Here is a 27,665-nt window from a genome sequence, read left to right as displayed (position 1 = left end):
TCCCTGCTGCGGGCGCTCTGCCACTGTCCGCGGCTCTCCATCGAGGACCATGGCGAGGTTGAGCTGGGGATACGGCGAGCACAACGGTGAGCACGGGCTCCAGCGGGGACGTGTGCAGGTCGGCGGGAGCTCTGAGCCCGGTGGGTGGGTGGGGGTCGGGGCCGGGGTTCCCTGTGTTCTTTCGGAGCCAACAGGGGTGTTCAATCACTTCACTCAAAAAGCCCACCACTGTCCGGAGAAAGCCAGAGAGGTCAGAAGTCAGATGACAGACTTGTGAGGAAACAAGGACAACTTCAGGGCAGCACGAGCACTGGTCACTTGTTGAAGAAATCTTAGTAACTTGTAATTTGCATACTGACATGAAACTTACTTAGGGCTTGTTCTTCACTGTTCTTTCGTGCCATACCTACCCTTTCAGAGACCAAGGCTTAGCAAATGATTATAGAAATCATAACGTGGCGCTAAGTGTACTTATTGATAAGCTTCTCAATGAGATGGGTACTTTTCTTCATATCGTAAATGTATTAGCGATAAAACATTTTTTTCTTGTTGGTCAATTTAATTGAACTGATTACTTCAAGTAATTATTCAAAAGAATTGCAAAGACATACCGGGAAAGCATTGACAGAAGTCTGTCAAAGTGCAGTTTGCAAATAATATTAAAAACTTTAATCAGCATGTACATTATTGGATAGAATTCTACAGTACATTTTATGCAAAATTTACTGAAATTTTTCCTTTCTTTTATCTTATTTTTTCCTTTTTGTGTTAAGACAGGGTCCCACTCTGTAGCTTAGACATGGTCATCCCCCTGCCTTAGATGGAAAATTTTCATTTCTAATTGTAGCTTGCTTGAGACTGTGATGACTACTACTTTTAAAATGGCACAGGATGAACTTTAGAATTTTAAGGATGAAATTTCTAATTTCATTTCTTTTTGACTGAAGTCACGATAGCAATCTTAATATTTCGGCATCTTCTAATTTGTATTTTGGAAAGACAGTCTTCACACATTTCATTTTTGTCTTTGATAGAATCACTCTTATTGTTATTTGGAGTTATAAGGTTGTGCTAGCCAGTAGGCGCTGATTGAACCCTATAGGTAGAAAGTGTTGTTTTCAATAAAATTCTTCTCCAGAAAACTTAAAAATTCATCTTAGAAAAGACATTAGCAAGGAGTCATTTTTACATTTTATTCAATTTTTAATTTGAAAAAAGATTTATTCATTTTCTTTTTAAAAATGTTTATTAGTATTTGGGTTTCATGTATATTTGTGCACCACACACATGCCTGGTACTTAAGGAAGTTAGAAGCTGGCATTGGATTGCCTGGGACTGGAGTTACAGATGATGGGGAGCCATCACAGGTAACTGGCAAGAAGAACATGTGCTCCTAACAGCTGAGCCTTCTCTCCAGTCCCCATTTGACATTCTAGCTAGGACTTGTAGACTGGTTCTTCTCTTTTAGATACAGTGGTTTTAAGAGGACCATGCCTTGAAGGTAGATTTTGTTGGGAAAATTCTGTTGGGATATGCTGCATCCTAACTAAGCAAGCCTTATTCTTTTTATTATTTAGTCATTGGCAAAACCATTGAGTGGGCAGATTAAGGGGATCTTGAGTTGAGAGCAGTGATGAAATGGAACCAAAGCAGAACTCTGGACAGATTGCGCAGCCCCCAAGCAGTTGTCACTTCTTCCACTAACCTCTGATCATTTTTAATGGTTTAGGACATGTGACATATCCAAACATGAGATATCACTATAGATACTCAAAAATTCCCTAAAACACTGAGGAACCACCTGTCTTTCATTTAAGAATGACATTTAAGTGGATTTCAATTTAAATGTGCTAGAAAATGTACAACGGCTGGTCTCTTTTAAGAGATACAATAATGCAATTGAATAGATAATATTGGCCATTTGATCCAAGTTTTTTTTTTTTTTATCTTGCATAGTTTTGACTTCCCAATAAACATCGCTGGTTGTGAATGACTAGGAATTGATGAAGAACATGATTAGGAAGTGAAAACAGCCCCTTACCTGTTGTAAAAATGTTTGCACATTGTGATGCATGCATCGAATATTTGAAATCTAGTGCTCATTAGATTAATTAAATGTGGTGGCCATGAAATAGAAAGATTTTCTATATTAAACAAGAAAAGTGAATTGTGTGCAGAAAGAGTACTCATGCAGAAAGATAAGTGTAATGGTCTAATAAGAAAATGTAATGCCCTTTGTACAGTGCCTTCTGAGGATTATTAATGCAAAATTGCTATGACCCAAAGTATCTGGTTCACAGGGTACCTATTGAACAGGGTGTGTTGTCATGTGTTCATGTTGCAGCTATTTTTTTTCAGAAACCCATGTGAGAAACAATGCTGTATTTATTGACACAGCACAGCCATTTTATTTGGGTTATTCTGTGTGAAAGATTTGTGTGGGTGTTGGGTAGACCAGTTGTACATCACAAGTAATTGAGCTGAGCAGAGTGATACCTGAGGATATCTGTGAGTGGTGTAATAAGCAAAAACTAACAGGCAGTATCTTTAGAATGACTGCCTTGTTTGATGCTTAACACCATCATTTCATCTCTCTACTCCATACATTTCCTGGCCTCTGGAGCAGCCAGGGCACATTCTTGATTCTGACATGGAATTTCTTTGTTTGCAACAATGAATTGTACTTTTGTTTTAGTTTGGTAGTTGGGTACCTTTGGGGAGTATGTTATGAAATGTTAATATTCTTTTACCTATAAGCACATTTTAATTCTGAAAACAACTTAAAGCAAATAATAGTCTTTCCATACCCACAAAACAATAGTCTTGGTTAAAATATAGGTACCAGGGCCCTGACAATGAGGATATTACTTTTTCTAATCTTTTTTTGGTGGGGGAGGTGGGGGTATATGGGTGACTTGCTTGTGTATATGAGTGTTTTCTTGTATGTGGGTGTATTTGCATGTGCATGTAGAGACCAGAGATTGACCTTGGTTGCCATTCTCATTTGTTCTCTGCCACCTTATGCATTGAGGCACAGTCTCTCACTGAACCTAGAGGTTCATAGTTCAGTTAGTGTAACTAGTCAGCTTGCTCCAGACACCCTCTGTCTCTGCCTTCTCGGTGCTGCATTACAAGTGAGCTACCACACTCACCTGACATTCATGTGGATGAAGAGGACCCAAACATTTGTGCTGCATGAATTAAGTGCTTGTTATCAACTTTAACTTGTTGAATGAAGAACTTACTTAGCCCTTTCCTTTTGGTCCTATGCATATCAGGCCCTATTCACTGGAACGAATTTTTCCCCATTGCTGATGGTGACCAGCAGTCTCCGATTGAGATTAAAACCAAAGAAGTGAAATATGACTCCTCACTCCGACCTCTTAGTATCAAGTATGATCCTACCTCAGCTAAAATCATCAGCAATAGTGGTCATTCCTTCAATGTTGACTTCGACGACTCAGAGGACAAATCAGGTTGGCTCTTTTTGTTTATCTGTTGTGGTAAGACTTTGGATAGTTCGATTTATTCTCCCATGTTTCATTCTAGAATTTTCAAAATTGAAGCATATTTTTCCATGTGAATTCAAATGTTATCTATTTGGACCTTAAGATAATGTTACCATAAAATAGTAGAGAAAGTTTGTGGGAAAAAGTATGCTGGATGATATTTTTAAAAAATGTTTTTAGGTTATTATTACTTAACTGTGAAAATATTGACGTTTAATAGTATTTCATAAGTGATTTTAATGCTTTTTTCTGGAAATTTTAAATTGTTTTAGATTTATTTGTTTATATGTAAGAATGTGTACTGTGGCGATTTCTAGAAGTTATGATGGCCGTGAGTCCCCATGTGGGTGCTGGGAATTGAACCTAGGTCCTCTGTACAGTGACAACAAATACTCTTAACCTCAACTGTTGAGTCATTTGTCTAGTCCCCTGTTTCTGGAAAGTGTTTGGTCAGGATTGTTTTACTAATTATGGTAAACCTATAGTACTAAGAGATTTGCTTTTTAAATTTTTTTTTGTGCTTGCAATCATAATATGTATGTATAGTAAATGACATACAGAAATGTAGGATAAAATTGTCTATCCTTACAGTTTATTATTATGTAAGCAGTGTGACACTCTTCCTCAACATTTAAGTGTATATATATATATATTTAAAGCCACACATGTATAGACAGGCATGTCATATTATTTTACGCTTGCTTTTTAAATTATGTTCAGACTAATGTTATATTACTCAGAAAATTTTTCCTATCAAAATATTTTATCCATTTTTTCTATTAAAATGTATTGCTCTAACACCCTCGATAATAGATAAGATATATCAACTACTCTTTTATCATAATTTATAGATTATTATCCTAATAATGGACATTTAAGAAGGAAGGAAAGTAGAGATTTAATTTAAAAATAGAAACACTTGAAGCATCTATCGTTAAATTTTTCATTACTTGTAGTAAAAATTATATTTAATTTGTTCATGGGTCATATCCTTCACAACATGAATTGTGGACTCACAAAGTAAAAATTTAATTCACTTGTCAGCTTATTACCTAAAGGGAGAATAAAATACTATTTACTTAAAATGAATATTTAATACTCTTTAAGCCTATCTGCTACCAAGTATAGATGATACTGTGTTAAAGATATATATCCAAGTGGAAATATGTGAAAACTTTCCTGTCATTCATGTTTGCATGCACCTATATAATGAATGTACTTATGTGTTTAGTGTAGGCTCCAAGGATTGAACTCAGGTCATTAGGCTTGCCTGACAAGCACCTTTATCCCCTGAGACCTGTCATTAGCTCCCCATTAAGGATTTAAAATATTTAATCATTACATTCATCAACTTTCAATGGAAATCATAATATCCTACTTTTGTAGAAAGCATTGTTGTTAGTAAAACAATGTAAGCTTATACAAGCGTTTTCTTCACATTTATCAGATCATCACAGTGATATCTTTCTGGAGACCTGCAGAAAAAAATAAAGAAAAATGAATTTGATGTTCCTTTTTATGTGAAACAGAAAGGGAAAACATGCCTTATATGTATTCAACTTTATTTCCTCCAGGCTTACACAATAGGTGTGCTTGGTGTACTGAGAAGTTTGGAAAAGCAGCCCAAAACTTCTAATTATCAAGTTGCACATTTATAACAGGATACTTTTATAGTATTTCAATATATAGTATTTTATAGTATTCAATATATAGTATTTTATAGTATTTCACGGGTGGCTCCTGTGGTGTTCTGGGATAACTTCATCCAGAGCTTTCCAAACTGTTATAACTGCCAGGTTGGCATCTCTTGACCTCTTACATTAGTGTTTTATTTGTAAGAGATTTCTTTTTGGAAATTCTAAATGAAAGCAAATAATAGCAGGTATAACTTTGGAGAAATCATTACTTGTTTTAAGAAATAAAATAGAGACACTAGCTTATGTCTTATTTTTAAAAGATTTATTTATTCATTTATTATGTGTATAGTATTCTGCCTCCATGTATGCCTGCACATCAGAAGAGGGCATCAGATCTCATTATATGTGGCTATGAGCCACCATGTGGTTGCTGGGACTTGAACTCAGGACCTGTGGAAGAGCAGTCAGTACTCTTAACCTCTAAGCCATCTCTCCAGCAAGAGGCAATAGTTTATTATTTGCTCATCTGAGATGGTATCCCACCATTGTGCAGCATACCTGCAAATTCCTTCCCTTGTGAGGTGTTTATCAGTCTAGTTGTCCATGGAACCTGGGAGAATGGAGCCAATAAATGAGGTGGACTAAAATCTCATGTGGTAGCCAACATTATTCAAAGCAGCAGACAATTTATTCTCTGAAGGTTAAGAGGAGTAACATGAGTAAAATGTCCAGTGGGAAGGGCAAGTCTCATGTGGTGGGCAAGTCTCACGTAGCAAAAACCTGTTTTTCCATAGAGGCATATAGAGGATCTGGGCAGCAAGCAATGACTGCTACTTCCAGGAGGAGCACAACAACATGTTCCAAGAACAATTCTATGTTTTTGAAAAAATTGAGGTCACAAAACATATCTTATTTCCTTAGAGTTTTCTCACAAGCACTCAGACTTCTCACATGGCTCCATTCTTTATGACATCTGATAATTTTTATTTAAATAACTTTTATTTCATTTATTTTACATACCAACCAGTTTGCCCTCCAACCTCTCCTCCTGTCCCCTCCCTTTTTGCTATCTACCTCCCTCCCTAACCACTACTCCTCCATCTCCATTTAGAAGCGGATAGCCTCCCATGGGCTTACATAAAGCATGGCCCATCAAGTTGAGGCAGGACCAAGCTCCTCCCCTTACATCAAGGCAGGGCCAGGTAATCATTAAGACCATTCTTGAACTTTCTGACAATGAGGCTGAAGTAGGAGGGTAGCAAGCCAGCCTGTCTAAAAAGTCAAAAAGAAGCAGTGGTGGTGCATGCTTTTAATCCCAGAACTCAGGAGGCAGAAGCAGGTGGATCTGAGTTCCAGGACTGCCAGGGCTGCATAGAGAAACCCTGTCTCGTCTCACCCTCCCACAAAGAAAGCTAAAAAGAAATTGTCACTATTAATCTTGTACCACAGTTTAGCTGTTTTATTACAGACCCTAAGGATATAGGGTTTGTTTGTTTGTTTGGGTTTGTTTTTCAAGACAGGGTTTCTCTGGCTGTCCTGGAACTCTCTCTGTAGACCAGGCTGACCTTGAACTCAGAGATCCATCTGCTCCTGCCTCCCAAGTCCTAGGATTAAAGACGTGCACACTACCACCACCTGGCTAAACCTAGATATTTTAAGCTCACTTTTCCTTACCTGATTTTTTGGAAGACTCCCATTCAAAAGAATAGTCTTCCCCACAATTAGGCGTTTGCTTATTATGAATTCACTTGGATATTTTACTGAAATACTGACCTGTGCAGTCTGAATATGTAACCGGTAAAACAATCCCCACTGCTTAGCCAAGCAAAGTCGGCTAACCTGACTTTAACTGTAACCTCTACAGCCATTGTTCTTGGATGTCTCCCTAACAATGTATGTTGTTTGTATCACTTTCTTTCTCCAGAGCCAGCTTGCCTGAGTCTTCTCCCAAAGTCAATTCCACATTGATTACTCAAGCTCTCTAATCTCCTTTCTATCAGCAAGCGAATGACTGTTTGGCCAGCTCAGATTTTGTTATGCAACAGCAAGGAAGAAAAGCACAATAGAGCCCTTGACTACTTTCCTTCAGGTGCCATTCCATCCTCAGTCAGTGCAGGGCTGTGTGGAATATATGACTGATGTCACTTAGGGGAATCACAGTGAATCGATTTAAAGACAAATCAAATATCTTATTCATTTATTCATCACACATGTGCATCTCGTCTGATGGTGCACATACATCACTCATATACTCTCTGATATCTGTTGCTAAGTCTTTGTTTCCCCAGTCTGACACAATCTTCCTGTATGTGGTGGTGTTTAGTGAAGTTTATAGTGTATTTAACATGCAGCATTTCCTTTCTGTCCCTATATCTGCAGCATACAACAGAATTAGGCAGAAATAGTTTACAACTCTCTTCTGTTCCCCTTCATTCCTCTCCCTTTCTTTCCTTCCTCCCTTCTTTTCTTTTTCTTTAGTTTGTCACACAGGCTAGCTTTAAACTCACTGGATAGCCCAGGGTGCCAAGATTACAGGTGTGTGCCCCTGTGCCTAGTTTAGGACTGCTTTGTAGTGTGTTTCTATATACTTTTGATATAATTTTATTAACATAATCTTAGAGATTATATTTGCTGAAGGAAAACACTAAAATATACTTCATCAAAGTTACAAAGACATCTTGGAGTTTTAAAAAATACTTTAATTTCTTCCTATATTTTATGTTTCTTCACAAATACAGACTCCAAGCACAGAAGGTGAGCCACTCTTTATGGTTATAGCAACAGCCATACCATGGTAGCAGTGGGTAACACATCCCCAGTATTGTTGTGTGCCAGGCCTTGGAAAGTGTCTTGCTTACCATGTTTCTTCTATTTGCACAGTGTTCTTAGGGAGATTGTGTCACTCTCTCCAGTAGCTAGATGAATAAGTCACAGATTAGAAGTTAGGTTTTGTTCAAGACCATGCAGATATAGAAAGTTCAGACCCTGGCCATCCATACATCCTGCAGAGCCTATATCGAATCATATAAGCTGTTGGGTTCTTCCAAGCTCACAAGGAACCCTTTTTGCATTTCATATTCTTATTCAGAGAATCTGGCTTGCTTTCAGTTAAACAGAGCAGATTTTCACTTTGGAGAATTCTAATCTTTTCTCTTTGCTCTCTGTGGGTGTGCTGTGACTTGCCAAGCATTCCACAAAAAAATCTACATGGTGTTTGTTTTCATTCTTTTTATATGTAAAGTTGGATCTATGAATGCAAACTGAACAAATTTTAAAGACAGAAATGTGTTTAGTGGTTCAGGGAGAAGTTACGGGGTTTTGATGGGATGGGTAAATGTTGGTTTTCTTGCTAACCATTTAAAATGTGTTGGTATTTAGTTCTGCGTGGAGGTCCTCTCACTGGAAGCTACAGGTTGCGGCAGTTCCACCTGCACTGGGGGTCAGCAGATGACCACGGCTCTGAGCACGTGGTAGATGGAGTGAGATATGCTGCAGAGGTAAGCTGTACACACAGCCTATTCCATAGGGGAAGCCTTCCATAGCCCTAGTAGTTCCTCAACTGCTTAGACACCTGTGTCTGAGACAGCATTGCTCACCTAACAGGAGAGCTCCAACTATGACCTTTCATAGCCTTAAACCAACTCTGAGAGCTTAGTGTTGGTTATATATTCAGAAAAGAGTAAACTGAGCTTAATATGGTGTTGTATGTCTATAATCCCAGCACTGGGGAGGTCGAGGCAGGAGGATCAGGACTTCCAGGCCAGCAGCCTAGGATATATGACAAGATTCTATCTGACAAAACCAAACCAAACAGCAATAACACAAAAAATAACAAGAAGTGTGTTTGTTGGGGTGTGTGTGTGTAAATTGGAGACTTACTGGGAAAGAGAGAGTTATCAATTGAGGAATCATTGTGATTTCCTTTATTCAAAACCCAAGTCATGTGACATTAAACTTCATCTGTTGGATTTTCCTGCAGGGCCAGAGAGAAGAGAAACATCTGTATTATGTTCAGCTCTGTGCATATTTGACACAGACATAAATCATCCATGAATCCAGCTCACATTCCATATATAGCAACTATGGTGCTTAAGATTAAGCTGTAGGAACATGAACTTCAGATTGCATTTGCAGGAATCTAATGCAGCCTCTGCTCACTGTACAGAACATGGATGAACAGCACTGAGGGGACACTGGTCAGCTCCAACATGGCATACGTGGCTCTGGCAGGCCTTGCCCTTCTTCCCAATTCCTTTGCCTTGCTAAAAACCATTAGATAACATCCTTAAAGCTCGCCACTAAGGTCTATTCCTTTATTTGGTTACTTCTTCCTTCTGTTTTGGAAGGTCATGCCAGTGGGTCTTGACTCCTCCTGAAGCTGACTGCCAAGGTCCAGCTATTATAGTATTGAAGCCCAGCAACCAAAGGCCCCCTTTGGCTCACCTAATTAACATGCCCAATGAAAATTAGACACTTCATTCTAACAGGGGATTTCCCCCCTTTACCCTTATAAATGCCATTTTCCTATGGGCCACATCTGTCTCCGGAGGCAGTCCTTTGTCTCTTCAAGACAAATATCCCTTCTCCCTCTCTCTTGTTCCCATCCCCTTCCCCCTCATCCTCTATCTCCTGTCTTTGTCTCTTCTTCCCTGCTCTTTGTCCCTCTGGGGCAAATAAATCTCCTTTGTGCTGAGAACTTGGTCTGGGGTCCTGAGCTGATACTATTCCTTTCAAGCACAAAATTAATGATCCATTGTCTTGTTCCCCTTTCTTTGATGAGGTAGTCCTTTTTGTAAAAACTACATTTATTACCAACGCTATGACTAAATCCTCTGCTTAAAATACAGAGTGTGATATACCTCATCTTAATACCATCAAATAGCACTGAACTTTACTGAGAAATGAAAGCCAAGTCTTGCATGACTCAAAAAAGTCTATTTGAGTAAACCGACCTTGGCCTGTGAATCATCTAGGCAAGATTGAGCAGTTAGTTACCATGTACATCCTTAAGCTTTTAATGTTTCCAGGCTTGGTAAGACACCTAGGATAACACTGTTCAGAAAAACCAGCAAATGGAACTTCTTTTCCAGTTTCCATATTTGTTTGAATGTGTACCTGGCCTCTGAGGCTGGCATCTAATGTGTCCATTTTGCCAGTGTTTTGTGTTGCAGTACATGCCCTGTCCTCTGGGGAGAGGAGTGAACTGATAGGTGGAGAATTCTCTGGCATAAATGATAGCATATGATCTGAAGAGTGGCTGTGGGGTTAGGAAAGGCTTCTTTGTGAGGGTATGTAAGTTGAGACAAAAGGACAAGGAGAAAGCACTGTGAGAAAAATCTTGACTTACAGTGCTTTCCAGGGAAAGGCCATAGCAGAGAAAAGTGCTGTGAGGTAGGAATGAGGTCAGCATGCTAAGGAAGAGAAAGGCTTCGCTTTCCAGGACTGGGATTGGTAAGAGAGAAAAGGGGGAGGACCCTGACCTGCATAGCACTGACCTGTTCTGCTTTCTATTTTCTAAAATGTATCTGACTGCCAAGTGGAGAACAGGCTGTTGTGGGGCAAATGTTGAAGAAGGGAAACAAAGCACAAGACTACGGAAGAGTTGAGGTGAACAGCGATCATTTAAGCAGGAGTGAGAAGACACTAGTGCGGTCTATGATATACTTGGAGGACCATGTCAGTGGTGCTTGCCTATTGCAAGAATAGTGAGCTTCAGCGGCCTGTAGATACAAACCTGGACTTTAAAGAGGATGTCAGTGCTGGAAATGCTAATGTATGGGAAACTGTCACATTTGGCCTAAAATTCAGAAAATCCCTTCCTTCTCAGCTCTGGAGATGGCTCCAATGTGTTATTAGCTCTTCTAGACACCCTTGCTTAAGAACATAGCTGTAATCAAATTATGTGCCATTATGAAAATGTGTACCTGGCATTTTCAACAACAACAACAACAACAAAAAAAAAAGAAAACAGACGTATAAATCACAACACATGATAATGTAATGCCTCAACTATGATTTGTGGCATTATAGACAGGTTAAAGAAATCTCATCATGAAAAAGTTTGTGCCAACACATATAGTGCTGGTTTGAATGAGAATGCCCTCATAGGCTCATGTATTTGAGCACTTGGTCCCCTATTGATGATGCTCTTCGGGGAAGTCTAGGAGGTTCGGCCTTGCTGGGGAAAATAATGTCACTGAGGGCAGGCTTTGATGTTTCAAAGACTCTTGCCATATTCAGTGTTTTCTCTTTCTGCTTTGTGCTTATAGTTCTAGATATGAGCTCTCAGCTTGCTGCTCCAGCCACCATGCCTAGAAGCAGCTTGCCGCATTTCCCTACAATCATAGACACTAACTCTCTGGAGCCCCAGGCCCAAATCAAATAAACTCTTTTTTTTTTTCTCTAAGTAGCCTTGGTCATGGATCATAGCAACAGAAAAGTAACGGATTCATTCTCATGGATATATAAAGTATAGGTTAATAGTCTGTGTTGGAAACTATATTTGGTAATTGTTCATCCATCATTATTATATTTGATATGAACTATCCCCCACAAGCCCACTTATTGAAAAGTTTCCTCCCCAGGGTAGAGTTATTGGGAGGCTGATGAACCTTTGAGAGGAGTGGCCTCAGAGGAAGTCCTTGGGTCATTACCAGTGTGCTCTTGAGGGGCATAGTGGGACCTTACCCCTTTGCTTGACTTTCTGATTCCCGGTGATGAGGTGACCAGTTTTGCTCTGCCAGGCACTCCAGCTGAGATATGCTACTTTGCCATAGATTAAAAAGCCAGGGGCTAACTGATGGTGTACTGAGTCCCTTGAGGCTGTGAGCCTGAATAAACTTTGGCTTTTTAAAAAGGGATGACTTCAGGACAGATGAAAAGCTAACACCTTGAGGTAGGGGAAGCACAAATCAGGTTTCCACATTAATGGTAGATTTTTGTCATGCTACTTGGCAGCATATTTTGCATATTACAAATGTTCATCTTAAAAGCACTAAAGTTAAGTAATATATTTAGAAATAATTTTACCAATAAGTAAGAATCTTTTTGTTTTCTTAAAGAGCCTCTGGCTGGCCTGGGACTCACTGTATAGACTAGAGTGACCTCAAACTCATAGAAATCTACCTGCCTCTGCTGGGGCTCAAATGTTGGAATTAAAGGTGTGTGCTACTACACCCTGTGGGAAGAATTTTAATCTGATTATTGTGGGGGCTAATTACCTGTCATTCATCCCTAATCAACATCCCTGTTAGTCAGGGAGTAAGAGGATGTTAATTTGTTTACTTTTAATGTGGGGGAAAAAAGCCAAAATATGAAAGTCATACCAGTTGCTTTGTAGAGGTATTATAAGGTCATATGGGGGAGAAGAGGCCTTTTTTAAAAATCAGATTTTCTTGCTCTGGTTTCTTATCATATTTCAAACAGTTGTTGTTTAGTCAGCAGAAGGGTGTATACATAGGAGATTTCTTTCTTTGTATTTACACACCCATTTTCTAACCAGTTGTGTTCTTGACTCTTTGATGCCATTTCTCACTAAGCGAGCTATTTAAGGAGTTGTTGTAATTGGCATTGAGCCATTTGAAACAACTTTAGCACCTCAACGGCCCATCCCCACAGTGGAACGTTCTTTATCTCTCCTGAGCCATGTGAACCTGTTTCAACATCCAGTATTTTCAGGATTCTTCCTTCCCTCTACTATCTCACACCAACTAGAAATGTGGTATAGAATCCACTTCCATATGTGTCTTTCAGGATATCCCTTTGTTTCCTTTGATTACACATGGTTGTTGCACTACTTTATAGTTTTATAGTTGAGTGTGTGTGATAATTTTTATCTAATCAGAAACTCTTCATATTAGTTGCCTATAAGATGTGGAGTTTAATTTGAAGGATGGGGATAAAAGTATGCATTTGAATATGCCAAATTCTCTCTGTGACAATTGGCTGTGAGGGTGATATGAGCATGAAGGCTGAATGAGTGCTCCCTTCCTGAATCGACAAGCAGATCCCTAAGGATTCTTATCTAAGGTGGTCCCTGGTATCATCAGGTCCTAGCCTGTAATGACATGGGCTGGTCTTCAACATTTATGATAGGAACTAAATCTTCTGGGCATGGCATAATGCACTTTGGCTTCTCTCTGTCCTTCTCTCAAGAAGAACTGAAGTGGTTGTCAGCTTGGTTATTCTGCAAATTCTTTTTTTTATTCTTCTGTGTTCTGGATACTCATGCTCTGACATGTAGACTTTTGCAAATGTCTGCTTATATGAGAATTAAGTTGTAAAGTAGGCAGAGCCTTTCCAAGAGTCTCAAGTTCTCAAACCTCTCTCCCTTTCTCCTAATACTAACTGCTTCTTTCTTCATGTTCAGACACCTGTGATTCTTTGACCCAAAGCCTCCTTTTCCCCATGGCAACTTGCTCTTGGCAAAGGATCTGAAAATATTTATATAAGGTAGTAAATGTAAGCTGCCTATTCCAGTCAGCTCAATATGACCATGGAAATATTGTATCTCTACATCATAACACTACATGGTACCCCACAAATGTATGTAACTATCATTTAACAGTACAAATAAAAACAAGACTAGGTCTACAATAGTTTATAGTAAGGAGAATTTGCATTTCCCAACAACAAAAATTGGAGACTACAATGAAAAATATATGACAGGTCAGTTTCAGAATCAACCTTGTTATCATCAGCAGCCACTTTATAAAAAGTTGATTTCCTGTACCTGTAGAGCCCAGGCACCTCGGTGAACCCCATTGGGAGCTGGTATCTGACCCACTCCTGCTCATTTGCAGTAACTTCAGTGAGGGACAGAGGTTCCAGGTCCCATAAGAACAATATTGGGAGTGCAATAGGACTGAAGAAACTGGGAAGAACATTCAGGACATAGTAAATGAACTTTCAAATAGTTTACCAGAGATAGGCAGGACGCTGCAATCCTTCTGGTTGCATTTTATATGAGTATATTTGGAGGATAAAGAATTCTGTCTTATTTAGGGTTTCTGTTTCTGTGAAGAGACACCATGGCCATGGCAACTCGTATAAAGGAAAACATTTAATTGGGTTACCTTGCAGTTTCAAAGGTTTGGTCTATTATCATCATGGTGGGGCATAGTGGTATGCAGGCAGACATGGTGCTGGAGATAGAGCTGAGAGTTCTACATCTTGATCCCCAAGCAACAGGAAGTGAACTGTTTTACTGGGTGTAGCTTGAGCATAGGAGACCTCAAAGCCTACTCCCAGAGAGACATACTTCCTCCAACAAGGCCACACCTACTCCACCAAAGCCACACCTCCTAACAGTACCACTTCTTATGGGCTTATGGGGACCAATTACATTCAGACTACTACAGATTCCTTACCCATTTGAGGCCCCAGCACCAGACAGTTATAGCAGTGTTTCATTTGCATTTACATCTTTTGTCATGCTTTTGGGAATGTTTGAATTATGTTGTCTGCTTTCTTTTTAGCTCCATGTTGTCCACTGGAATTCAGACAAATACCCCAGCTTTGTAGAGGCAGCTCATGAGTCAGATGGACTGGCTGTCCTGGGAGTATTTCTACAGGTGAGAAACTGCTATTGCACTTTAATAGTTTTAAAGAGCAAACTGGTTCTAAATAGCTTTCAACTGGCTTTATTTAGATAGCAAACGAATTCTAAATTTAGTATTTTCCTTTTGCAGTGAACTGTAAAAAGTTCCATAATAGTTTGGAAACAGTATCTAATTATTTTTCCGTATTACCAGTTGAGGATTTTATGTGAGTAGCAAGTGATGCATCAGCAAGAATAGCAGCAGAAGTAACAGCTGAAACCCCAAGTAGAAATCTAGACTCATCTGGTTCCTGACTTCAACATTTAGATACCTAGAACATCGGAAAATTCAAGCTCATGATTCTTCAAGCTCATATTTGACCATACTGGCAAATCATCTCAAACATGCTGAACAATTGTCTTGGAAAAAAAGTCTCCAGCTTCTCCTTTTCTGATATTTGCATGGGGACAGGCAAGTCCTGTCATCATGCCTGGGGACAGTTTCTTTAGGGCGTGCTAGTTTTTCCATGCCTCATTATCAGTGTGATGTTGTAACTTGTGGAGCCAGGGTGGGACTGAGAGGCAGAGACTGGGAGTGATGTTGGGAACAGCCAGGACTTTTCCATGAACTCTAAGTGGTGGCAACAGGATACGGGTAAGGCAAGAGAGGTGCTCAAATCTTACAGGGTTTAAACCTTTAGGTAGATTGAAAACACTCCTATTAGTGAAAGGCATATGTTTTATACATTTGTATTTAGGAAGCATGTGTCTTCAGGGTAAAGCCCCTTGATCCCATACTTCGAGTAACCTTAGGCTACAAGTGGGAGATCAAAGATTTCATGAAAGATTTGGTAGTAGCCTAGTCAGTCTGGATCCGAAGAATGTCACAGCTGTTAATCATCATCCACTTTCCTAAACAGGCTTTCTCTCAAGTTAACCTGTATCTTAAATGTGGCTCAGCAGTTGAGAGTCTTCGATGATCTTCCAGGCGACCAGAGTTAAGCCCTTAGTCAGATTGCTTACCAGGGCCTGTAACTCCAGCTCCAGAGAATTTGACACCCTCTTCTAGACTTCTTGGACATATACATGACTGACACCCATATACACATACACAAAAATAAATGAAATAAAAATAAAAACAAATCTTTTGCAAAGTGTCTGAAGCATGCGAAGCTATTACTCCAAGCTTTGGAACCAGACTGTAGGTGTAGTCTGGGATACCCGTAACATCTTGTTCAGATTCTTCTGGCATAATCAACTTGTCAAGTAGAAGAGAACCTTTGTTCTAGGACAGTCACTGTAGGCTTGAGCTGGCTCTCGCTTTTAGAAAGTAATTAAGACTTAAGGACTGAAATGGAATGCTTGTGCTGATTTGCTACTGTAACTATTTCTGTTTTGGAATTTTACATTTTTAGATTGGGGAACACAATCCCCAACTACAAAAGATCACTGACATTTTGGATTCCATTAAGGAAAAGGTAAAACTAATTACTGCTTGTTAATGACTAACACCTTGCTTTGCTCCTGAATTCTTTTGGCTTCTTTTGAAATCTTACACATTAGACATAGCATATCCTGCTTTCTTTGAAGGAAGAGTCGACTTACCAGACCAAAACCAAAAATGAAAAAGTTTACTGTCACTTATCTTTTTAAAGTTGTAAAGAGCCTGACATTATCTAAAATAATTATCAGTAAATCTATACAGATTTAAGTTAATACTATAATTTTATAAATGAGACTTATAAATTATTTAAAAGACTGCTTATATAAGATGTAGTTTTTCTTGACCTGGGATATCTCTACATATTTCATAGTTGCCTATTAGTCTCTTTAAAGCCCAGGCTAAGCTTGAACTCATGATCCTCCTGCTCTACCTCTTGATTGCTAGGGTATAGGCACGTGCCTGACTCTTATCCTTCTTAAATAAGTCCATAGAATTTGTTACTTTATCTGATCCTTTTTGGATTAAGGCAGAAATGTGTTTTACTAAAATATTAATGGATGATAGTAATCACACAGAAGTTGAATATGTGTGCACCTGTGTGTGTAATTTGTAATCTGTATCAATTCTCTTTATTTTCTCAGGGTAAACAAACACGATTCACAAATTTTGACCCATTATCCCTGCTTCCACAATCCTGGGACTACTGGACATACCCTGGTTCTCTGACAGTTCCACCTCTCCTTGAGAGTGTCACATGGATTGTTTTAAAACAACCTATAAATATCAGCTCTCAACAGGTATAATAATTCCTCCAAGTTGATTGTGAGGTTCTCAGGGAAAACTGCTAAGTCATTTTTTAATGCTGTTTTTATTTTTGTCATATTTTGGAGTCTGACATTTTCTTTCATTTATTAGGTGAATGGTTGGACTAGATACAACTTGTATTCCTCCTTCCTCTCTCTCTTTCTTTCTCCTTTCTTTCTTTCCACCACATATTTCTTGAATTCGGATCTTTCTGCTTCCAGCTCCCAGGTGCTGGGATCACAGGCATGTGCCACTATTCAAGGCTCGTGGTTTTCATCACTCTCTTAATTAACCTTTTTTATAAGTCCTTACTTTAATCACTGCTCAGAAATGTTATGTTCTTAAAGTGGTTCTTAACCTGTGGGTCGTGATGTCACATATCAAATATTTTGCATATCAGATATTTACATTACAATTCATAACAGAAGCAAAATTATAGTTATGAAGTAGCAACAAAAATAATGGTTGGGGGTCACTACAACATGAGGAACTATACTAAAGGATCAAAGCATTAGGAAGGTTGAGAACCATTGCCTTTAATCTTCTTTGAGGGTGAAGCCTCAATTTTAAGGCTTGGTTATTTGCTTTTGTTTTTTGTTATTTGTTTGTTTCAATTGGCAAAGAAACAGTCCCATACAGAGAGGACAGCTAGTAGTGAGGCACCTCAAGAAAGGAAATTCTCTCCTCTCCTGTCATTCCCTAGATTGCTGCTCCCACAGATTCAGCAGTGAACACTGAGATCAGTGTCAGGCACCGCACCCTGAGAAATATGCATTCCCAGTAGCTTCAAGGAGAGGAAATGCTGTAATCTTACACCTTCAGAAGGGCAGCTCTCCTGTCACATGTTTCTACTGCAGTAATGATGGTTGAATTTTGACTTTTTTTGACAGAACTTTTGTGGGGCTGCCTGAGTGAACATTGCTAAGAGGCTGCTCTCACCTGTACCCTCCTTGGCAAAGCATTTACTCTTGCATTTTCCTTGCAAATTTTTATCTATCTTTCAAAGTGAAAGATGGTCAAATAAAGGCCTGGCTCATGCTGTTACCACCCCCATTTGTCTGTGACATGCTTATTGAGCCCTTAGAGGAGACCACAGGGACTGGAGTCTCAGGATGTCCTAAGTCCTTAGAAATGTGTTTCCGTACATTATATTTCTTAGTAGATTTTGTCTCATTTCTGTCAAGTATTTTAAAATTAGCCACTGCAGTCTTCACAGCAACAGGTCTAGTTATTTTTGCAGTGAGTCAGTATGCCTTCCTGTTCTAGGCCTGTGTATCTGCCTGGCTATGTATTCTCCACCTCACCTCCATCAGGTTAAGTGTAGTTTGCCTTTCCAAGGTCATCTCAGGACACATTTCCCCCTGGAGTGAGCACAGAGCTTGTGTTGAGTGTTTTCCCTTATTACCTTTGTATTTAGGATTACAGACAAATAACAACTTAGTGTGTATTTATTAAAATACATCATAAAAGTTTGGATGAAATCCAAGACTCCGGGAACTGGAGAGATGGCTAAGTAATTAAGAGCACTGGCTGCAACTCCCACATGGCAGCTCACAGTGGTCTGTAACTTCAGTCCCAGGGAATCCACTGTCGTCCTCTGGCCTTCATTGGACTGGGCCTGTGAGTGATGCATAGACATACATGAAGACAAAACACTCCTATACAGTAAAAACCCAGGAGACCTATGGATTTTGTTCATCATCTAATGAGAAAAACAATGGCCTGCTTCTGATATGGTAGCCTTATAAATGGGGTTAATTTTCTTCCTTTCACTGGAAAAATTGCTGATTTTTACTTATTTACTAAACTTCAAAAACTTAGTTAAGTATTATAAATTCAAGATGGCTAATTGCGGATGGATAATGCTTTCTTTCATAGTTCAAGACCATCTTTAATCTCTAAAGGCACTTGAAAAATAACTTTGAGTTATTGTTTTTCCCTCAATCCATGAACATTATCAGAGATATATATAATTTAATTTCTTTGTGAGAATAAAAGGAACCTTACTAAAAATAACTCCCTACAAAGTTAGGTATTTTAATTGCCTCAACTGTTTATTTGATGCTGTGTTATTTTTGAGGATCACTGGACTAAAATTGTTATTGTGACTTTTCATGTATGAGAGTATGTGAGAGAATGGCTTAATTTCAGAGCTCCTGGGGATTGGCAATTCCCTTAGAAACATTAACTTAAATTGGCTGCTGCTGGGACACGGTTAGATATTTCAATCTTAACCAGACTGAGGGAGATATTAAATGGCCATTCAAATTATTATTTATGGAATGAAGGATTTAAGAAACGAAGAAAAATATATTTAAAAGCTCCAGTTTCAACTTAATCATGGGGAAAGAAAAATCTAAGACAAAGCCCCGTTAGGGGCCATAACATAAAATACTTTATTTGGACTCCTTCCAAAATGTCAGGGTTTTCAAAAGCAAAATGAGACTGAGAAACTAACAAGAAATGTCAAAGGAATGCCAGGGGATTTGGCTCTGTGGTAGAGAGCACTTTTCTAGTGTCCTGAAAGACTTTGGGTGCAAACCCCAGTTCTGAAAAACAGAAGAAAGTAAATAAAAGTCATTAGGCAAACCCAAAGGCAGTCTGAGTAGAGGAGAGATAAATTAATGATACCAAGTTGCTGTCAGATCAATAGTTATAGAAAATGTACCATAGAATGTAAGAAATGATTAACAGGGAGGCCGAGTCTGGAATATGTGGGGAATATTTGTAGCTTCTTTGTAGTAGTTCTATAAATCTGAATTTTTCCTAAAATATGAAGCTTATAACAATATGAAAAAATGGAAGAATTGCTCAGTATATATATATATATATATATATATATATATATATATATAAATATCCTATATTAATGATTTAAAGAATTACTCATCAAAAATAATTTTAAAACACTTAATTCTGTAAAAATTTTTATGTATGTGTGAGAGAGATGTGGTGTGTGTGTGTGTGTGTGTGTGTGTGTGTGTATGCTGAAGTGTGCAGGTGGATGAAAAAGGTCAACTCTGTTGAGTTGGATCTTCCTTCTACCTATTTGTGGGTTCTATGGCTTGAATCCACATCGTCCTACTTGTGAGGCAAATGCCTTTACCTTCTGAGCCATATTCCCAGCCCACAAATAGTTTTCAATCTCAATGTTGGAATCTCTTTCTTTTGAAGATCACAGAGAAATATTGTGTGTATTAATTTTTCAATTCCAATGTATATTGCTGCCAGCTTTGAAGTTTACTCCCTAGTTTGTTGCTCTTTTCCTGGCTCCTAGGGTTTTCTATTGAAATTTCTTGTGAAGTTATTATTTGACCTAATGAGAAAATTAAACCTGATTTAATTTTCTTAAATTTTCTTATTTTTAATTTAAATATTTTTTTCTTGCTTAGAGTCACTTCATTGAGTTTTGACTTCCTGATTTAACTATATGCAGTAATAGACTGCTTTTGATACTTTGTATAAAAATCCCTCATTTCTTTGGAAGCTGTCTTTTTCTTCCAGGTACTCAAATGCTAAAATTCAATGTGAAAAATACTTAACATTGATCCTATTCTTTCAAAAACAGTTACTACGGCATTATTTGTATACTATAAAAGTCACAAACTTAAGTGCCTGGTTACTGATTTTGAAGATTATATTACAACCATCACAATAAAGACAGGGTAGTTCTCTTGACCGAAGAGCTTACTGTGATTTTTTTTTTTTTACACTTGTTCTTTTCCTGTCATAGGCCGAGCAACCACTCTTATGCTGTCACTACAGTTTTTCATTTTCTAGATTTTTTTTTTATTTAACTGAATCAAGCAATAAATAGACTTGATTTTTTAAATGCTGTGACAAAGGTGATCTCAGGGCCAACATTCAACCACTGCACTACATTCACACCCCGTTTTCTTTTCTTTTTTCTTTCTTCCTTTCTTTCTTTCATCTTTAAGATTATTATATAATTACATTTCTCCCTTCCCGCTCCTCCCCCCAAACCATTCCATATACACCTCTTGCTCTCTTTCAATGCATGATCTCTTTTTGCATTGCTACTCTATGTATAATATGCATATGTGTTCATATATACTCCTAAGTACAATCTGCTCAGTCAGTAAATATTATTTGTATGCATACCTAGTCTGGCGTTGAACTCATTCTATAGCTTATGCAGGCATTGAATTTATGAGCACCCTACCTCACCTTCCAAAATAGCTACAGTTACAGGTCTGCACCACAGGGTCTGGCTAGTAGATAAATTTTTGTGTTTTGCTTTTAGCATAATAATTACAGGCTTTATTAATATCACACATTTCTATTATTGGTGTAAAGTCAATTGCATTATATATATATATATATATATATATATATGTATATTTGATTCAAATTCACACTCAAAATTCTATGCAGCAATTGGACATTCAGGTTAGTGTAATTATGAATAACTTTGTTTCACATTTGAATGTAGGAGTAATTGACATGCATGCCTGGATGGGCACATTTTCTTGTCTTGAGCCAGTGCCCATGACTGTAATTACTAAGTTAGGAATACTTAATTTTATAAAGTGCCAACACATTATTTTTTGAAGTGACAGCACCTCTTTACCTTCTTCCCACCAGTGTTTTATGAGATTTCTTGTAGCTCAATCTCCCTGCTAGTATTTGATGCTGTCAGTTTTTCTAATTTAGCTTATCTGACAGGTGTGTGTGTGATTTTAGTTTGACTGTATCAGATAACTAGTGATGCTGAACACTTTTTTCATATATACACTAACTGTGCATGTATCTTCTGTGAAATATCTGTTCAAATCGCTTGCCATTCTCTCTCTCTCTCTCTCTCTCTCTCTTTGTGTGTGTGTGTATGAGTCTTGAGAGTGAGTGTGTATGGAAGCCAGAGGCCACACTTCAGTATTGCTGCTTCGGTGTTAACAATCATAAATGTTTTCTATTTGTATGTATTTACATTTATTTCCTGTCATGTCAGCCTTTCTAGAAAGTTCTATATTAGGAAAATTTTAGTTTTGAGGCCATATGTTTAGTTCTAAAATTTCTATTTGAGTTTCATTTTTATTTTAATTATTTGAGATTCTCCTTTACTTTCTAGATTTCTCCTATACAAGAAAATGTGCTTTGTTTAACTTCCTATAACCTGGAGTAGTTACAAATGCTACTTCAACATCCTTTTAAGTTACAATGTTTATTTATTTTTTTCATTGAGAATGTGCTACATTGTCTTGAATCAGGTGTCATGCAGCCTTTTCGCTTCATTGTATGTTGTAGAATCCTGGTATTCTGTTGTTTCCTCTGATGAGCATCTTTTTCTTTACCTTTAGCAAGTAATTATTTGAGGTGGGACAGAAGTTCATACTGTTTCCTGTGCCACAGGCTTGGTCTTGCTGCAGTGGTTTGGCTTGGAACCTGTCCTGGACAAGTGTGGTTAATAGATCAGTCAGAGTTATTGGCAGAGAATTTGATATTCCTCCATTTTGTCATTTTTCTTCAAGAGAAGTGCTACATTTCATCTGTGTACACCTTACACTCTGTACTGAGCCCTAGCTGGAGAAACAGATCACATTTGGAGTGTCCTCATTTCCCCTTCTTCAAGCAAGCATGCATTCTTCACCTGGCATCCTCCATGTTCGATCTCTTCCTACTGCTTTTTCTACAGCATGTCTGAGCTTTTAGCTGTCCACAGGGAGATTGCCTTGAGGATCTTAGGAAGAGCTATCAAGAAACAAACCCAAACCATTCCATTTGGGTTTTGTGGTCATATATAAAATTATGTGTCTTTGAAATTAATATACTAAGTTATGGAATATTGTTTCCCAAATGCTAGGGTTTTGTTTTGTTTTGTTTTTTGTTTTTTGGGGGAGGGTTTTTCTTTGTAAGTTGTGGTCCAGGAAGAAAATAATGTGTAAAAGAGGTCCTCATCCTTGACAGTTTGTAATCTAACAGGATGAAATAAATGTGCAGAACTGTTAGACCATGGACTGAGAATGCCACCATAGGGGAGAGAGGATGGTGGAAATCCTAATCATACACCTTTTCAGTGGCGAGACAGCAGGGGACATGCCATGAATAATAGGCACTGTGATGTTTAAGAGCTTAAATGGTACCAAATGGTTGTGTGTGGTGGGGGTAAAGGAAAGGAGGGCATTTCTGGAAGTAACAGCATATGAACATATGGCCGCAGGCTTGTGGATGTCAATGTTGAGTTTGTCAAGCAGTCCCCTTGGAGAAACTGATGTAATATGCACCCTCAGGCCTCATTACAAATTCTTGTTCAGAGGTCCAGGGTACTATATGCAGATCTGAAATTTTTTGGAATCACCCTAGTCTTGTCATTTAGGTATTCTGAGATCACCGTCACAAAAGTGACACCTGTGTTGTATCTGCAGATGCTGATCTAGAAAGATCTAGAAAAGTTAGTAAGATGGTGGTAGTCTAAGGCTCAGAATCGATGCTGCGAAGTTACACCACGTTCCCATTAAAGTGCTTGAAATGCCACTTCTTACAGAGATACCTTCTTAAATGTTTGGACTACAATGATACAATGTCCAGATTTCTCCTCAAAATCAGCTGGATTGAGCCTGGTAGGAGTGTGGATTGAATAGGGAGCATATGTTGGTGGTTGACGTATTCCTGCTACTTTATTAATGTTTCCACAATAAAAGCTAAGTGAAAGCAGATTAAAGTAAGATGGTTGTTTTTAAATTTTAATACAGTTTACTTCTGTGGCAGCCAAAGATTTAGTTGACAGATAACTTATTTGTTGAAACATCCCAGCTGCCCCTTGAGATTTCCATTACTGAGATGGGATAACTACATTGTTGGTAAGTTATTTGGGGGATTAAATAAAATAATGTAGTGTAAGGCACTTACCACAGTGTCTGGATCCCTATGATCCAGAAAGGAGATTATTTTCATTATTACTCAAATTGGCAGGCAGTGGAGAGTTCTTAAAGATAGCTGAGCACAATTGTGACACCAAATTACTTAGAGGACTCTGAAAAAAAAAAAAAGGATTTCATTTTGCTGAGGTTGCTACTAGAGGAAATGAAGATCTTAGTAGTGGAGGCCAGGAAACCAGCAAAGCAGGTCACACCTACCTTGCCCTCCAGGCAATATTGGGATATTTCTGCCAAGAATGGGTGGATGCTGAGTCAGCAATGGTGAAAGAGGGGCAAGTTTCTTGCCTGAGTAGGCCTGTGCCTACGTGACTGGATAAGATATCTGAGCCAGCCAGGAAGGTCATGAAGCCAAGAGAAATCTCAGCAGGGCTTGCCAGGTCCTGGAGAATACTAAGAGAGGCTTAGGAATCTTAGCAAATGAGCATGCTGACAGAAGAAAGGTCCACAGTAAGATGCAGTTCTCCACCAGTGAGGTTAAAGGGATGCAGAGGTAGGGATCCATAACAAGCTTCTAGAGGAATTGTAATGTGTGTGTGTGTGTGTGTGTGTGTGTGTGTGTGTGTGTGTGTAAACAAAAGTCAGTTCTTCTGAGAAATCAGTGATATCACTAGGGAGGTGTGTTGTCTTGGAAGGCGCACAGGTCACTATCTTAAGGTTGAAATGCATTCCAAACGCCATTACTTTGACTGGAGTTATGACCAGGGCTACATTAGCCTCTGTCACTGAATTTCATCAGCGATTCCTTCTCATAAGACGTACCAGTTTTCAACTAGAATGATCTACTCTAATACAAATGACTACTCATAAGTTGTAATCATTTGTCTCCTCATTACCATGTCTGGGTTCCTTAAAAAGATGTAACAGAATATCATTTTCAAAGACACAGATCTGCTTCTGAGTGGTTGACTCTGCATCCACAGGCCATGGTTATAAGCTACTGTGTTAATAGTGAGAGTCTCTTCTCTGCCTCCCTCCTGGTTGATACTGTACAAGAAATGAAGAGGATGGAAGCCTAACTGATGTGGCTCTGAGGTTAAAGGACTAAAACTTCACAGGGAACAAAGACTCTTAATATAACAGTTTACTAATTTGTCTTCATCAAAACAGCAAAAATCCAAACAAATGGCAAACCTTGTTCTAAAAAGCAGTTTCTTTTTGTAAATCATGAGGTTAAGATTACTTAGACAATTTATCCAGACTTTATTTGCAAAAGTAAACTTTTGCAAAATTGTAGTAAACAATATTAAATACCCCAAGATAATTGGAATTTCACAAATCATATTTGTAACAGACAATATAGACCTCTGGAGCAATTGCAGTAGTGTGTAAATTTATGTTTATTGATATGCAAAAATGCTTATAGCATGTATTATGTAGAAAAACAGATTTCAAATATTGGGTAGTTTGAGCACATTCTTGTAACAAAATAAGTCAGCTGTCTGTTGTAGAGTAGAGAGAGGACATATGGAAAACTGTTCTGTGAATACCAGTGTGAACTATTTAGAGCACATCCTACTTTTACAACTTTGATTCTCAAGTGTAGAATGTTTATATTCTTTATTTTAGTTCCATCATTGTTTATATAGTGAAGAGAACTGAAAAGAACATTTCTTTATGATCTGTGACTTGTAACTTAGAAACTTACATTTCAATATTTTTAGATGCTGGTAGATGAAAGATTATAACTCTTTTATCTTTTCCACACAGTTCATTAATATCAGTCTGACTTTCTGTGGTGAAATTAATTCTGCTCTAATTTTCAACAGTTGGCCAGATTCCGTAGCCTCCTGTGCACAGCCGAGGGTGAGACAGCGGCTTTTCTGTTAAGCAATCATCGTCCACCACAGCCCTTGAAGGGCCGCAGAGTGAGAGCATCTTTCTATTAACAGACACCAGTGGATCAACCCAGCCAGGAGCACGAGGGCGGCAAACAAAACAGAACTCAGTCATTCCTACTAACAGATTTCTAGACTTTCAAGTTAATAGATTCCACTTTACCAGCAGCTTTGGCACCACAGAGATCTGAACTAACTTAGCTCATCTCTCCTAGATTTACATCAACACATGTCCAATTGGTAAACATTGTTGGGCATATATTAATACCACAAAGTACACCTTTTCAGCCTTCATGACCATATGGCCAACCTTACAAACCTCAGACTGTACTAAAAGTTTGTTGTGGTCTTTGGCTGATCCTGCCACATTTTAAATGGTATTTGCTAAGACTTTAAATTCACTTTGAAAATGTTATAATTCCTAAACAAGTAGTTCTTAGAGTTTTTATGTTTCTTATTAATCAAGACTATATATTTCCTTTAATGTATTTTTTTCTCAAACTCTCCTCGTGTGTACTGTGTGATATAGTATACTACATGAGGTACACAGGGATTAAGATAGAATAATGTGTTTACTTTTCTGATCAAAGTAACATACAGCATTGGTGAGGAATTCTTCAGCATGTAAACAGCTATTTAAGGTATTATTTCATGTAATATATTCACCTAAGAATGTTAATAACCACCAAAGTGATGATTGACGTATTGTGTGGCAGTGTTAGCTGGCTCATGACATTAACACGGTTCAGACTGTCAGGTTGCACAATACTACTGCAGCAAAACCACCCTGAGCTGGTGAACAGGTTCCTGCATTTGCCCTGTGTTTTAACAGAGCAGGGAGCTGTCCTGTGTCCGTTGATTTTTCTGTCACTAGTGAAAAAATGGAACTGAGTCTCACATAAATCCCTAGGCCATCTAGTGCATTTTCCTTGTACAGCTCACATTTGTACATGTTGCTAAGTCTCTCACGTGATTTAATAAGATGCCATTTGGTTTGGTACTAGTTTTAACCTGTTCGGTTTTTTTTTTTTTTTTTTTTTTTTTGCATTTGATGAAGTAGGATGGGTACTATGTTTCCATTATGGAGTAACCCTACAAGTAACCCAATATCCATGCTTAAGACTTGAGTTATTTGTTACATTTTTGCTATTTTCTCAGAAAATGTCCCTGGGTTTCTTAATTTCAATGCTTTGTTTTAGATCTCTCTCATCTTCTAAATGTAAAGTTAATTATTGAAAATGTTCTCTGTATCTTGGTAGAATAACTTCATTTTGAGAAAATTGTATGATGAGGTCCTTTCACATAAGACAAGAGCCTGATGATTAGAACGGACACCTCAGCCATTGTTTTCCCCTTGCAGTGCACAACTTCAGCCTTGAGGAAGACCCATATACCATAAATATTTAATGAGTTAGATAGGTAAAGGTTTTATTTGATAATTTTGGTAATTCTGAGATCAATGCAGCCAAATGAATATAACAATTAAAGTAGGATATTTCTTGAAAATTTTTCAAAGGCAATATTTTTTAATCCACTTTTTTTTAACCAGACATCCTAATGGTTTTAAACATGTCAGTGTTGGGTGGGAAGGTATTTCTTTAGTTTGGAAACACATGCAGGGAAATGTTCTAGTCAGAGAATGAGTCTGTTTCATCAGCATTTAAAATGTGTGAAGGCAGGGACTCTAATGACAACTATGTGTTACACAACTGATAACTCATATTTTCACTGCAGCATGGTGTCTGCTCTGGATGTACATCTTACCACAGTGGACTAAAACTATCCACCAGCACTGGTTTCCTTGGAGTTCATCTGCTTATGTAGCTCTCTTGGAGGTAGATGGTCAGTGCTTTAAAGTTGTCATAGTAGTCTCTTTCAATAGAATTGTAAATTACTCATGTGGATGTCTTATTTCCCATATTACCTATTGATTACTTCTTGTAAAGCATTTTGTATTATAATTTAATTTGATTCATCTTTAATAAAGAAAACAAGAAAAACA

The 27,665-nt window shown here is 38.2% G+C and overlaps 1 protein-coding gene across 2 annotated transcripts; it reads left to right on the top strand.

Moving 5' to 3' along the window:
• Positions 1-27,665, top strand: Ca13 (carbonic anhydrase 13). 2 transcript variants are annotated; one of them, XM_027398738.2, is made up of 7 exons: positions 1-86; positions 3,279-3,476; positions 8,525-8,643; positions 14,623-14,718; positions 16,100-16,162; positions 16,770-16,925; positions 25,595-27,665. In XM_027398738.2, exons 1-7 carry the CDS (start codon positions 50-52, stop codon positions 25,712-25,714), a joined length of 789 nt encoding a protein of 262 aa, XP_027254539.1. In that variant the 5' UTR covers positions 1-49; the 3' UTR covers positions 25,715-27,665. The 2 variants fall into 2 exon arrangements, with proteins under 2 accessions (XP_027254539.1, XP_027254540.1); XM_027398739.2 differs by lacking the exon at positions 1-86 and adding an exon at positions 7,071-7,235 and having other exon boundaries at positions 3,341-3,476.

Source organism: Cricetulus griseus, chromosome 2 (genome assembly GCF_003668045.3).
Source record: "Cricetulus griseus strain 17A/GY chromosome 2, alternate assembly CriGri-PICRH-1.0, whole genome shotgun sequence".
Lineage (NCBI taxonomy): Eukaryota > Metazoa > Chordata > Mammalia > Rodentia > Cricetidae > Cricetulus > Cricetulus griseus.
The sequence above is the reverse complement of the archived record's forward strand: the minus strand, read 5'-3'. Positions and strand labels throughout refer to the sequence as shown.

Coding starts and splice junctions, on each gene's coding strand:
- Ca13 (XM_027398738.2), top strand. CDS start 50: ATGGCGAGGTTGAGCTGGGGATACGGCGAGCACAACG. Junction 14,719..16,099: donor TCCTGGGAGTATTTCTACAG/GTGAGAAACTGC, acceptor TTACATTTTTAG/ATTGGGGAACACAATCCCCA. Junction 16,163..16,769: donor TGGATTCCATTAAGGAAAAG/GTAAAACTAATT, acceptor TTATTTTCTCAG/GGTAAACAAACACGATTCAC.